The sequence below is a fragment of the Ochotona curzoniae genome, unplaced genomic scaffold (assembly GCF_017591425.1).
Source record: "Ochotona curzoniae isolate NIBS_2020 unplaced genomic scaffold, NIBS_Ocur_1.0 contig_4064, whole genome shotgun sequence".
Taxonomy (NCBI): Eukaryota; Metazoa; Chordata; class Mammalia; order Lagomorpha; family Ochotonidae; genus Ochotona; species Ochotona curzoniae.
The window spans coordinates 6,188,472-6,199,079 of record NW_024466107.1 but is presented as its reverse complement, the minus strand read 5'-3'; the positions used below and the strand labels follow the sequence as shown (position 1 = coordinate 6,199,079).

Here is a 10,608-nt window from a genome sequence, read left to right as displayed (position 1 = left end):
TTCCATCCCCAAGTGGTCACAACGGCCAGAGCTGAGCCAATCCGAAGCCAGGAGCCAGGAGCTTCTCTCAGATCTCCCACGTGGGTGCAGGGTCCTAAGGGTTTGGGCCATCGTTGGCTGTTTCCCCAGGCCACAAGCAGGGAGCTGGATTAGAATCGGCATTCATATGGGATCCTGGCGCATGCAAGGCCCTTTAGTCACATCGGGCCCTAAAAATCAATCTTAAAATGTAAAAATTTATTTCAATACTACACGCTTGACACCTAAAGACTAACTGACTACCCTGTCATACTTACTGAAACAATTGCACAAAAATGGAGAGCTAGTGCAATCAATACAAAGTAAATATGTAGTTTCTGGTAAGTGCTTTTACAACATTTGAAAAATAAAATGGAGCTGAAGATCATTTAATGAAAGGGGCAGTTACCTGGAGACCTAAAGGGAAAAAAAGGGGGGAGAGGAGGGAGGGAGTAGATCTTCTTTTCTGGTTCCTGTCATCTCCTGCAGCTGCTGATAAACACTCCTAGTGACTCCTAGGGGAAGGCACGCGTACAGTGGTATGCAATTCCAAAAAGCATCTGCCAAGGTCCCACCGAGACTTGAACTCGGATCGCTGGATTCAGAGTCCAGAGTGCTGACCATTACACCATGGAACCAAGCTGAAATGGCAATCTTGGCTTGTTGGATAATCAAGCTCTCCTTTCTGAAGGCACTTCCCCCCATCCCTGCTCCTCCCTTCCCCTGCTTTTATTCTAGAAATCAGTCAAAATCTGCGCGCCTGCGCACACATCCTTTAATCTACAGCTTTAATTTAGGAGAACACTGGCTTCCTAACTGCAGGACGTTCCCAACATCCTACCTCTCTCCCTAGAGGTTCAGGTACTTGGCGCGTTCCGGCCACCACGTCTTCCCTGGGAGGCAAGGGGAGGCGTTGAAGAAACCCGAGCCCTCACTGCGCGCCAGGCGTTGCCACCCGCGTTTTCCATGCCGGTGTCCTACGAGGCTCGCCGCCACCGGTGCACCGGCCGGTGGGTGTCCTCTGCAGGCCAGGGTCGCGAGCCGCGCCTGAGTCCTCTCCTTTCGCTCCGCGCCGGGACCGCGCCTCCCTAGCTCGAGCCCAGGCGTCTGCGAGGCCGCAGAGAGACGTGAACCAAGCAGGTCTCAGCCGCTCCAGTGCGAGCACTACCTGCGCAGTGTCAGTTTTAAGTTCGTGGTTTGTGGATGGGGGGGACTGCATTTCAGAGTTGATTCGCAAGCATCGCGCGCCCTCTGGCGAACTTTGATAAAGCCCTGCCCCTGTGCGTCACAACCGCGAAAAAGTAACAAGATTCTAATTCTGTAACTCTGCCTGCAAATTGACAACAGCTGTGGTAGAACTCACCGACCAGGGTGGCCTAGATGTAAGGTTCGGAGATGACCCGGATATTCCTGAATGCTTAGCTTTCTGTGGAGCGACACAAAGCATCTTCCACATCCTGTGAATGTCAGTACTGTCAGCCAGGGTAGGTAACCCGCAACAGGCCCATGGCAACGCCGCTCACCTGGAATGTCGTGAAAGCATGTGTTCTTTTTGGAAGGGTTTCTCATTCAAAAACGTCAGATACGCAGCAGCTCCTTCACAGCCGTCTCTTCCCCTTGCTTAGCTGTGATGATGCAGCCGACGAAGGCAGGAGACCCAGGAGAAGCTCCTGGCTCCTGGCTTGGGACCAGCCCAGCTCCACTGTTGCGCCCTTTGGGGAGTGAGCCATGAAGCTCAACTCCAGAGACAGACTTCTGTCTCGTTCACGGCTTGACTTGTTCTCGCAGGTGGACACTTTGGATTTGTGAAGGAAAACCTTTGGATAGAAATCTGGAGAGAAGCAGAGCAGAAAGATCAGGAGCCCAAAGTGGGCAGGCTATTCCAGTCCTTGAGTGCCTGGGCCATGGCGGCTGAAGGTCATGGGCACAGCAAGTGTTGGTGAACCCCTCCCTTGAGCCAGGCATGGAGGGACAGGACCACAGCGGTGGACGTGCCCCTGGAGTTCACTGTACCAGCGAAGCAAATGCAAATGATCACACGTAACAAGCAGTATCAGCATATTGACAAGCAAATGAGCATATTAGACAAGCAATGAGACTATGTGCAGGAGTTGGCATCAGAAAGGGCGTCTGGGGCGCTGAGCACACACAATTGGGCACCTTGCACCCAAAAATGGGGAGTCCAGGTTAAGCCTCAGGATGAAGGTGTGGAAGAAATGCGCAAAAGCGTTTTCCAGGTAGAAGTAGGAAGAAATGGGAGAGTGGAAATCATCGCACGTGATTGGCGCCCAGGGCCTGAGAGGGGTGAGGGTTAGAATAGTGAGGCCATACGGTCACAAGTTGCTCTCAGCGGAGCCTGGAGAAGTCTGAGAGCGTCCTCAGCTTCCCCCACTTCCACGCAGCCGCCAGGGCTGCCACCTGCGTGCACGCCAAGCGCGGGCGCTTTACAGGAAACGCCGCTTGGAGAGGATCCACCGCCGCCCCGGGCCTGCTCCCCTCTCTCCCGTGTGGTTGCCGTCTCCTTGCTCGCCGCGAGCCTTCGTGGGAACGCGCCAGCTTCGCGCCGGCCCCAGGTCAGGGACCTCCGGTTAGCCCGAGGAAAACGTGGCCGTACTGTGAAAATCAGAAATTTCCTTCTCATGCGCGATCGTGTTTTCCTGTTTCTTCTTTGTAGGAGCCAATCCCGGCTCGCAAGAGAGCAAGTTGCGAGGCGAAGGACGCAGCAGGTGCGCTCCCTCCCGGGGAGGGAATGCCGGATGGTTGGGGCAGAAGAGCAGACCTCGCTGCCAGGGGTGGGCGGGATCTTCGGAAAACACCTGCTGGGAGGAGAAAAGAGAACCAAAAACCGAAGCGAAGGTCCCACCGAGATTTGAACTCGGATCGCTGGATTCAAAGTCCAGAGTGCTAACCATTACACCATGGGGCCTACGGAAGTAGATTCCTCGGAAACGTCTTTTGTGACGAATTCCACCTCCGCAGCGCCAACCTGCCTTTCAGGCTAAATTTCCCACCGAGGGATTTTTCTTACTTGAAACAGCGGCGTCTCCTCGAGGGCACCTGGAGACGTCTGGGTGCTGATTTTGCCTGGGTCACGCTTGACGGCATTTGACCCGGCCTGCGTTGACCTGGGAGATCTGCGGGTGCTGAAGAGGCACACTTAGGAATGCAGGATTTTGCAGAACCCTGGATTTTCTGGGAAGGGTAAATTTTGCAAACAGGGAGCTCCCCTGGAACTTCCTCTGCAATGGGAAAGGATAGCTTTGGGTTGGATGGTCTTGGGAGACAATCCCGACCTTGCACTTGGCCAGGCTGAGCCCTCTGGGGCCCCTCACCGTAAGGGACAGGCCACGATCACCCCACACCAGTTCCCGCCAGGTACCCCAACACAGAAGGCGCGCACATACAACATGCTCGTTTCACGCCGCTACGTTATTTATTTATTTATTTATTTTTCCGCGCAGGCTCTGTACGTGATAATGATGTCAAGAACAAACTGCAAAAGAGAGGAATTTTACCCACGTGTCTCAACGTTGCCCAAAAGGACAGCATAAATACTGCTTTAGTGAACACCACAGGGCTAAGTGTTTCTCATTAGGACTCTGAGAGTTAATCGTACAACTACAAAAACAATTTTTTTTAATCAAATTTTTGACCCAGGGGTCTGCAAGAATGGAAGGGGGAGTGAGGCATCAAAACAATAGTTAAAAAATGCTTAGGATTGGACCCTCACCCCCCCCCCCCCTTATACACGATCTGCAAGCTGTTGTTGGAGTGAGGCAGTAAAAGGATGTTTGCTGTGCGGTTTGCTCAGTTTGCCTTCCTGGCGCTGGCCTTGCTTGGTGCTAGAGTCCAGCTGAGAGCACAGTCCTTGGTGAGAACTGACCCCTTTAGGAACAACTTTGTAAGAACCTCATTCGCTTTCCCACATCTCGACTCAGCAGAGGCAGCACCGTCCCATCTTTTCTTCTTTGGTGGTGAAGTTTTTCCTGGTAGCTATTCCTGAAGCTTGGCAGGCTCTGGGGTGAGGAATGGGGGTAGGAGGGGTGGGGTGTCTGTCAAATGAAACCCTAAGACTCTCAACCCCTTCTCTCCAGATACTTAACCAGAGACCTGACCTGGTGATTCTGCACTTCCAGTTCTTTCTGCCTGGAGTGGCCGGATGCCACTGACGCCTGGAAAGTGACAAGCCCTCCCCACCTGTGGGAACTACCCAGGTTGCCTTCTAGCTAGGCAAGTGGGACACAGCTGGGGGAAAAGCAGCTGGCAGCCAGCAGGCACTCGGCCTGGTTCATGTTAACGCTGTGTTAACTGTTCCAGTGTGCCAGCACTGTTGCCTCTTCTGTATCGTTGGAACTGTAAGCTGGGGGGAGGAGAAGGGACTGCTACCACCCAGCCGCAGGGCTCCTTGGTCCTGGGTGGGCAGCTTCTGGGGGCTGTTGACGTGGGCAGAGTTGCAACTGTGGACCTTCTCGGTGGGCACCAGAGAGCTGGAGTTGGGGAGCTGGGGGCAGAATGGAGGGTGGGACCTGGACACACGGAGGGGGTGTCCATTCTCTTCCTGCAGAGATGGAATGGAAAGCAGAAACATTGCCCTCTCTCCCAGCTTTCCCTTCCAAACCCACTCCCCCCCCGAACTTGCCCCATGTGCCTCCTCACCTTTTAAATAAACAAACAAACGAGTCACAAGCCCTTCTCACCGCTTTTCTTGCTGTACCTCTATCCAAACTCCACATTGAGGTGCTAGCCTGTTAGGGCAATTCCTAACTTCTCATCCGGTCTGGCTCACTCTCCATCTCCAGGCACAAGAACAGGGACATGAGCAGGTTGTCTGCACCACGTGTCTTCAGTGCTAGCATAGGACTCGTTGTAGCTGCGTACTCAATCAAAACTTGCTGATTCATTCGGCAGTTTCCTTTAAGGTGCGTGATTGGCTCACCCAGAGGTTAAAGCTGATGGTGCCTCTTCAAGGTTCTCCAGTGCTCGACCTAACATTGCCATCCTCTCTGTGACTTTCTAACACAGAGCACTTAATGTGTATTTCCCAATTTCTACACATCTCAGCAAAACTGGACGACCTTTCCTCTCTTGGTTTCTGGATGACAACTATTTCAAATACTTGCCTGCAAGGTGGCCCAGCTGGCCGAGTTTCTTAGTGGTGATGGGTCCACTTGCGTGCCTGTGTCCAGCGTCTGGTTTCTTGTTTTATTTTATCCATCCATTGCTTCCCAGAGTTCTGCTGGAGATGCAGACCCTGCTCTGCTGCCTGGTTCTCTCCTGGGGCCCAGACCACCTCTGTCTTCACCAAGGAGGCAACATCTGAAAGGTTTAGCTCTGACCCTCACTGCACGGGAGGGACAGGAAGATCAGCAGGCCTCTGAATGGGAGGGCAGACTCACCTGCTGGTTGACAGCTGGTCCTGTCTCTTTTCTTTTCTCCCTGCCCCTCGGTTCTTAAGAATGGCAAAATCGCCAAAAGTGCTGAACCACTCACTGGTCTTCCTGCTCATACAGAAACTGGGATTCTGAATCAATACCCCTGGCATTCTGAATGATGCAGTATTGGAGTATGTCTTTCATCAGGTAATGAGTATCTTTAAGACTCTTCTACTAGTTAGCAAAGGAACTAATGTTACTTTCTTTTTCTCCCCCATGTTCAGAGGAACAAAGACAATTCTACAACATTAGCTTATAAATAACTCAAGGCAACTTGATTTAAATAACTGCAGGATGTCACACTGACATGGAGATTGTTCAGTCTTCTCTGATAGATCTTTATAACTCTGTCTACTGTTTCCTCCCGAAGTCCTGTCGCTGTTCTGGGCAGCCCATTCATAACACAGGGGAAGTCCTTGGAAGAGCCTGCACCTGCCTTCCCCGGTCTGTTGCACTGGTCTGCATGCCCCCACCCCACCAAGTGACAGTGCCCATGGTGCTCCCGAGCCCTCCCACACACACTAGTCCTGAGGCGCTGGAGGTTGGCATGTGCATCTTAGGGACAGTTGGGTGCAAAGCTTCTACATCCCATCTGTTGACACACTGATGATTCAAAACTCAAAAATGATGAAAAGGCTTTAAGGAAAAGATCCTCCCTGCATCCCTTCCCTGGACCACCCGTTTCCTGTTCCTGAGGGATCTACCATTAGCAGCTTGCCTTGGGCCCTCTCTGGGCCACCTGACGCTGTACCAAGCAACCCCAAGCACCTCCAGCAAGATCATGAAACATGGAAATTATATGTTATTTCCATCTTCTGCAAACTTTCACAAGTATCCTTGTCCACACAATTCTACCACATCTTCTTACCTTGCATTTTGCACTTCACAGTACATTTTAGAGAACATCACCCAGTGATTTCTAGAAAGACTTTGTGGTGTATGATAGTTACAAATGCAGATTCTGGTGACAGATACAATGTGTAAGGTCACCGCCCCCAACATCAGCCACCACTACGCCTGCAGCCCCCATACAATGTGTAAGGTCACCGCCCCCAACATCAGCCACCACTACGCCTGCAGCCCCACTCCTGGCCGCTCTGCCTCGGATCCTGTGGATTTTCCTGGGAGAGAAGTGGAAGGGACCCAGGTGCCACCTGCCACCTGCGTGATCTGGATTAAGATATTGATTGATGGCTTCAGCCTGGACTATTCAGGGGAGGGAACTGATGGATGATTAATTCTGTTATCTGCCTTTGAAATAAATGCATGGAATCCTTAAAGAAATGAAATAAAAAGGTATGTGGATTCTGAAGTTGGTGTCTGGTTCTGAATTGTTTACTTAACCACCGTGAGCCTTCGTCTTACGATCCGTAAAAGAGGTTTGACAGCAGTAACCATCTCATCCGCTCACTATGGAAACAAAATGATTTAATGTGTATAAAGAATTTTAGGGGACATTACCTAGCATCTAATAAGCAACACATTATAGTGAAACAATTTCTCTGCTGCCATCACCATATAGAATGCTGAATTGTCACTTACTGCTGTCCACACACTTACTGTGATGGGCTGTACTCTTTTATTCTAGAACTATGCTTCCCATACCCTGTACATGCCACTTGATCTATTTTAAAAATTAACTTTAAAAAATATTTATTTTCAGAAAGTAGTTGGGCCCAGTGCCATGGCCTAGTGGCTAAAGTTCTCACCTTGAATGTGCTGGGATCCCATATGTGCACTGGTTCTAATCCCGGCAGCCCTGCTTCCCATCCAGCTCCCTGCTTGTGGCCTGGGAAAGCAGTTGAGAACAGCCCAAAACCTTGGGACTCTGGACCCGCGTGGGAGACCCAGAAGAAGCTCCTGGTTTCTGGCTTTGGATAGGTGAATCATCAGCTGTTGCAGTCACTTGGGGGGTGAATCATTGGACAGAAGATATTTCTCTCTCCTCCTCTTTCTATATATCTAACTTTACAATAAAAATAAATAAATTTTAAGAAAAAAGAAAGTAGTGATTTTTTTTTTTTTTTTTGCAAATTCTTCTTTGCCGGTATCACACGTTATTTCATGAAAGCCCTTCTACTTTGTCAGGCCACCAGCCGGGATGGGAAATTAAAATCAGAGAGACCTACACAACATCTTGCAGTCCTACTCCAGCACATTAACGATTGGTGACTAGTAGAAGCCAAGAGTAGAATCTGAATAAAACGGTAGTTCACTAGATAGCAGACAGGTTAGGAAATACAGCTGGCAAGCACAGCATCCAACAACCTACTTTGCATGTAACTTACAAGTAATAATAGAAGGCAGGTTGTTAATTTTATTTATCCACTTTCTAAAAATTTACTGTTCGCTTTATTCACATATATTATGTGATTCTGATACATCCTGGGAAAAAGGAAAAAAAACCACAAAAGTGAATTAAACTCCTTCCATTTGCCCTTGTTACCTTGTAGCGATTCACACTGTTCAGAAAACCCACAGGTTGCATACCTTGCTGAGACAGCCTACATGATCAGCACCTTGAACGTTTGAATAAGCAATGGTACCGGGCAAAATAGACAGCCAAAAGCCAAAGCTTTTGCCTTTAAACACAGGTAGTGAAGCCTTAAGACGGGAGCCTGCGCTGTGGGCTCGCATACAGCACGTCCGTGCCTTGGACAGCAAGCGCAGCACTTCCTCTCCGACCCTCCAGCGCCATGTCATGAACTGGGCAGCCTCACAGCTTCACGGAGATCCTGCGTGGCTGAGGTCTGCATCCCTTTGTCTGGAGCAGAGGCAGGAGGCGGAGCGACGGCCGGAAGATCATCAGCCTGCAGCGTCCGCCCCCTAACGAGCAGCTCGGTGAAGAATTAACAAAAGGCCGGTTATTGTTCCTGGTCACTCGTAAAAGTGGGGAGGGTCATCATGGACAAAGGATGTGCTACGTATACCTGAACATGCTGACTAGCCGGCGCCTGTTCGGGTCTCAGCAGACCGTGGGGTGCACCCGCCTTGGAGAAGACGCCATTGCAGAGCGCAATTTATTTAGGTTCCACCCAAGCGCCCAGAACAAAATCTACACCACAGGCAGCTCATTGTCATAAACAATTTAGCTGACTTCTGATCCATCTTGCCCTGCCCTCCCTGTAACTTAACTTACAGACCTGGGAAACAGCGCACCAACACGCTTGGGTAGTGGGCGGCTCTCAAGAGCCTTTGTAGTTAGTGCCTGGAACGGCTGCAGCGACAACGGTGCTACAGCTGACTTGTAGCTGCTGGGGCAGATAGCGATAGCTGCCATGGCTCTACGTAGATCCCCGAAAATAGACGAGCAGTCAGACACTGATGCGACCACACAAGGCAGTTTATACTCGCATTTACAATAAGCTTTCAAGAGCACATTCTCAATCACAACTGGTTACCTTCAAAGATATCTTTGCAGTTCAGGACCACACTGGCGATTGATTAAAAAAGGGGCAGGTAGGTTTTGGAGGGAGCAACTTTGAAACAGAAAAAAAATGCCAACAGCTCTTCCTCTGAAAGCGTGGTGGCTCTGAAAAGAGCCTTTGGGTCTGCAGCTGGCGTCTCCGGGTCTCCAGGAGCGTCTACTTGGAGCTGGTGTACTTGGTGACGGCCTTGGTGCCCTCGGACACGGCGTGCTTGGCCAGCTCGCCGGGCAGCAGCAGGCGCACGGCCGTCTGGATCTCGCGGGACGTGATGGTCGAGCGCTTGTTGTAGTGCGCCAGGCGCGACGCCTCGCCCGCGATGCGCTCGAAGATGTCGTTGACGAACGAGTTCATGATGCCCATGGCCTTGGACGAGATGCCCGTGTCCGGGTGCACCTGCTTCAGCACCTTGTACACGTACACCGAGTAGCTCTCCTTGCGGCTGCGCTTGCGCTTCTTGCCGTCCTTCTTCTGCGCCTTGGTCACCGCCTTCTTGGAGCCCTTCTTCGGGGCAGGGGCCGACTTCGCCGGTTCGGGCATTGCGGAAGAAGATGACACGACAAAGAGGAGGAGGAAAAATGTGAGACGATACAAGGCCAGGCCTCCTTATTTATTAGCGGTTTATGCAAACGAGGTGGCTGACAAATGTTTGTGATTGGTGCTGAGCATCATTTGTCAACCTTATCCAATGAACAGGAGGTTTTTTCAAAACCGCGCTCTCATTGGTTAAAGTGAAACTGTTCTTGTAACCAATGGCGACGTTTCCTTTTCGCGCCTTGTGATGACTATAAGAAGTGCGACTCCGGTACCTCTGCAGCTGATAGTGAAGGCTTTTCCACTGCCATGTCCGGACGCGGGAAGCAGGGCGGCAAGGCACGCGCCAAGGCCAAGACTCGCTCCTCCAGGGCCGGGCTGCAGTTCCCCGTGGGCCGCGTGCACCGGCTGCTGCGCAAGGGCAACTACGCCGAGCGCGTGGGCGCCGGCGCGCCCGTCTACCTGGCGGCCGTGCTCGAGTACCTGACGGCCGAGATCCTCGAGCTGGCGGGCAACGCGGCGCGCGACAACAAGAAGACGCGCATCATCCCGCGACACCTGCAGCTCGCCATCCGCAACGACGAGGAGCTCAACAAGCTGCTGGGCAAGGTCACCATCGCGCAGGGCGGCGTGCTGCCCAACATCCAGGCCGTGCTGCTGCCCAAGAAGACCGAGAGCCACCACAAGGCCAAGGCCAAGTGAAGCGCACCTCCTACCGACCACCCCAAACCCAAAGGCTCTTTTCAGAGCCACCCACTGCTTCTGCGGGGGAACTGTGCACTGAGTTTCAATGGATTTGCCTTCCTGTTTGTCTTCTCGGCTTTTCCATTTTTGCTTCATAACCTGTAAAGGCAGAGCGTAGGAAGTTCTGTGGTATTAGGGCAAGTTCAAATACAGTTGAACCCTTTCTAAGGTGACCCAGCAAATGGACGATCTCTAAACACGAGTTCCCTTTGAACCTCACCCCATATCAGTTTGAGCAAGTGCATTCCAGCTAATTGGCCTTCCTGATAACACGCAGTTTGGGTTAGCCAGTTGCTTAAGCCCCTTATGCCTGCCAGGTGAATCCCAGTCAGCCTGTGAACTTCTGAGCTCGAGCTCAATGAGCGTTTCAGCTTCACATTACTAGTTAAGGAATTTTAATGAATCTGAACATTGAGGTTACTTGGGTTACGTGTTGCCAGGTAATTCCACTGGTT

General features: G+C 51.5%; 2 protein-coding genes and 2 non-coding genes across 5 annotated transcripts; 1 reads left to right on the top strand and 3 right to left on the bottom strand.

Annotated features, from left to right (window-relative positions):
* Positions 1-584: 584 nt before the first annotated feature.
* Positions 585-656, bottom strand: TRNAQ-CUG. The gene has a single exon. It is a non-coding gene; the product is annotated as a tRNA-Gln (tRNA).
* A 2,216-nt stretch (positions 657-2,872) lies between these two features.
* TRNAQ-UUG lies at positions 2,873-2,944 on the bottom strand. Its single transcript has one exon. It is a non-coding gene; the product is annotated as a tRNA-Gln (tRNA).
* A 6,089-nt stretch (positions 2,945-9,033) lies between these two features.
* Positions 9,034-9,466, bottom strand: LOC121159077 (histone H2B type 1-C/E/F/G/I). The gene has a single exon (XM_040984122.1). The coding sequence runs from the start codon at positions 9,413-9,415 to the stop codon at positions 9,035-9,037; it is 381 nt and encodes a 126-aa protein (XP_040840056.1). The 5' UTR covers positions 9,416-9,466; the 3' UTR covers position 9,034.
* A 241-nt stretch (positions 9,467-9,707) lies between these two features.
* On the top strand, positions 9,708-10,133 carry LOC121159005 (histone H2A type 1-H-like). 2 transcript variants are annotated; one of them, XM_040983985.1, is made up of 2 exons: positions 9,719-9,799; positions 9,905-10,133. In XM_040983985.1, the coding sequence occupies exons 1-2, from the start codon at positions 9,719-9,721 to the stop codon at positions 10,109-10,111; spliced, it is 288 nt and encodes a 95-aa protein (XP_040839919.1). In that variant the 3' UTR covers positions 10,112-10,133. The 2 variants fall into 2 exon arrangements, with proteins under 2 accessions (XP_040839918.1, XP_040839919.1); XM_040983984.1 differs by having other exon boundaries at positions 9,708-10,133.
* Positions 10,134-10,608: the final 475 nt, after the last annotated feature.

Excerpts from the sequence above, each read along its gene's own strand:
- LOC121159077 (XM_040984122.1), bottom strand. The coding sequence starts at position 9,415 with ATGCCCGAACCGGCGAAGTCGGCCCCTGCCCCGAAGAAGGGCTCCAAG.
- LOC121159005 (XM_040983984.1), top strand. The coding sequence starts at position 9,719 with ATGTCCGGACGCGGGAAGCAGGGCGGCAAGGCACGCGCCAAGGCCAAG.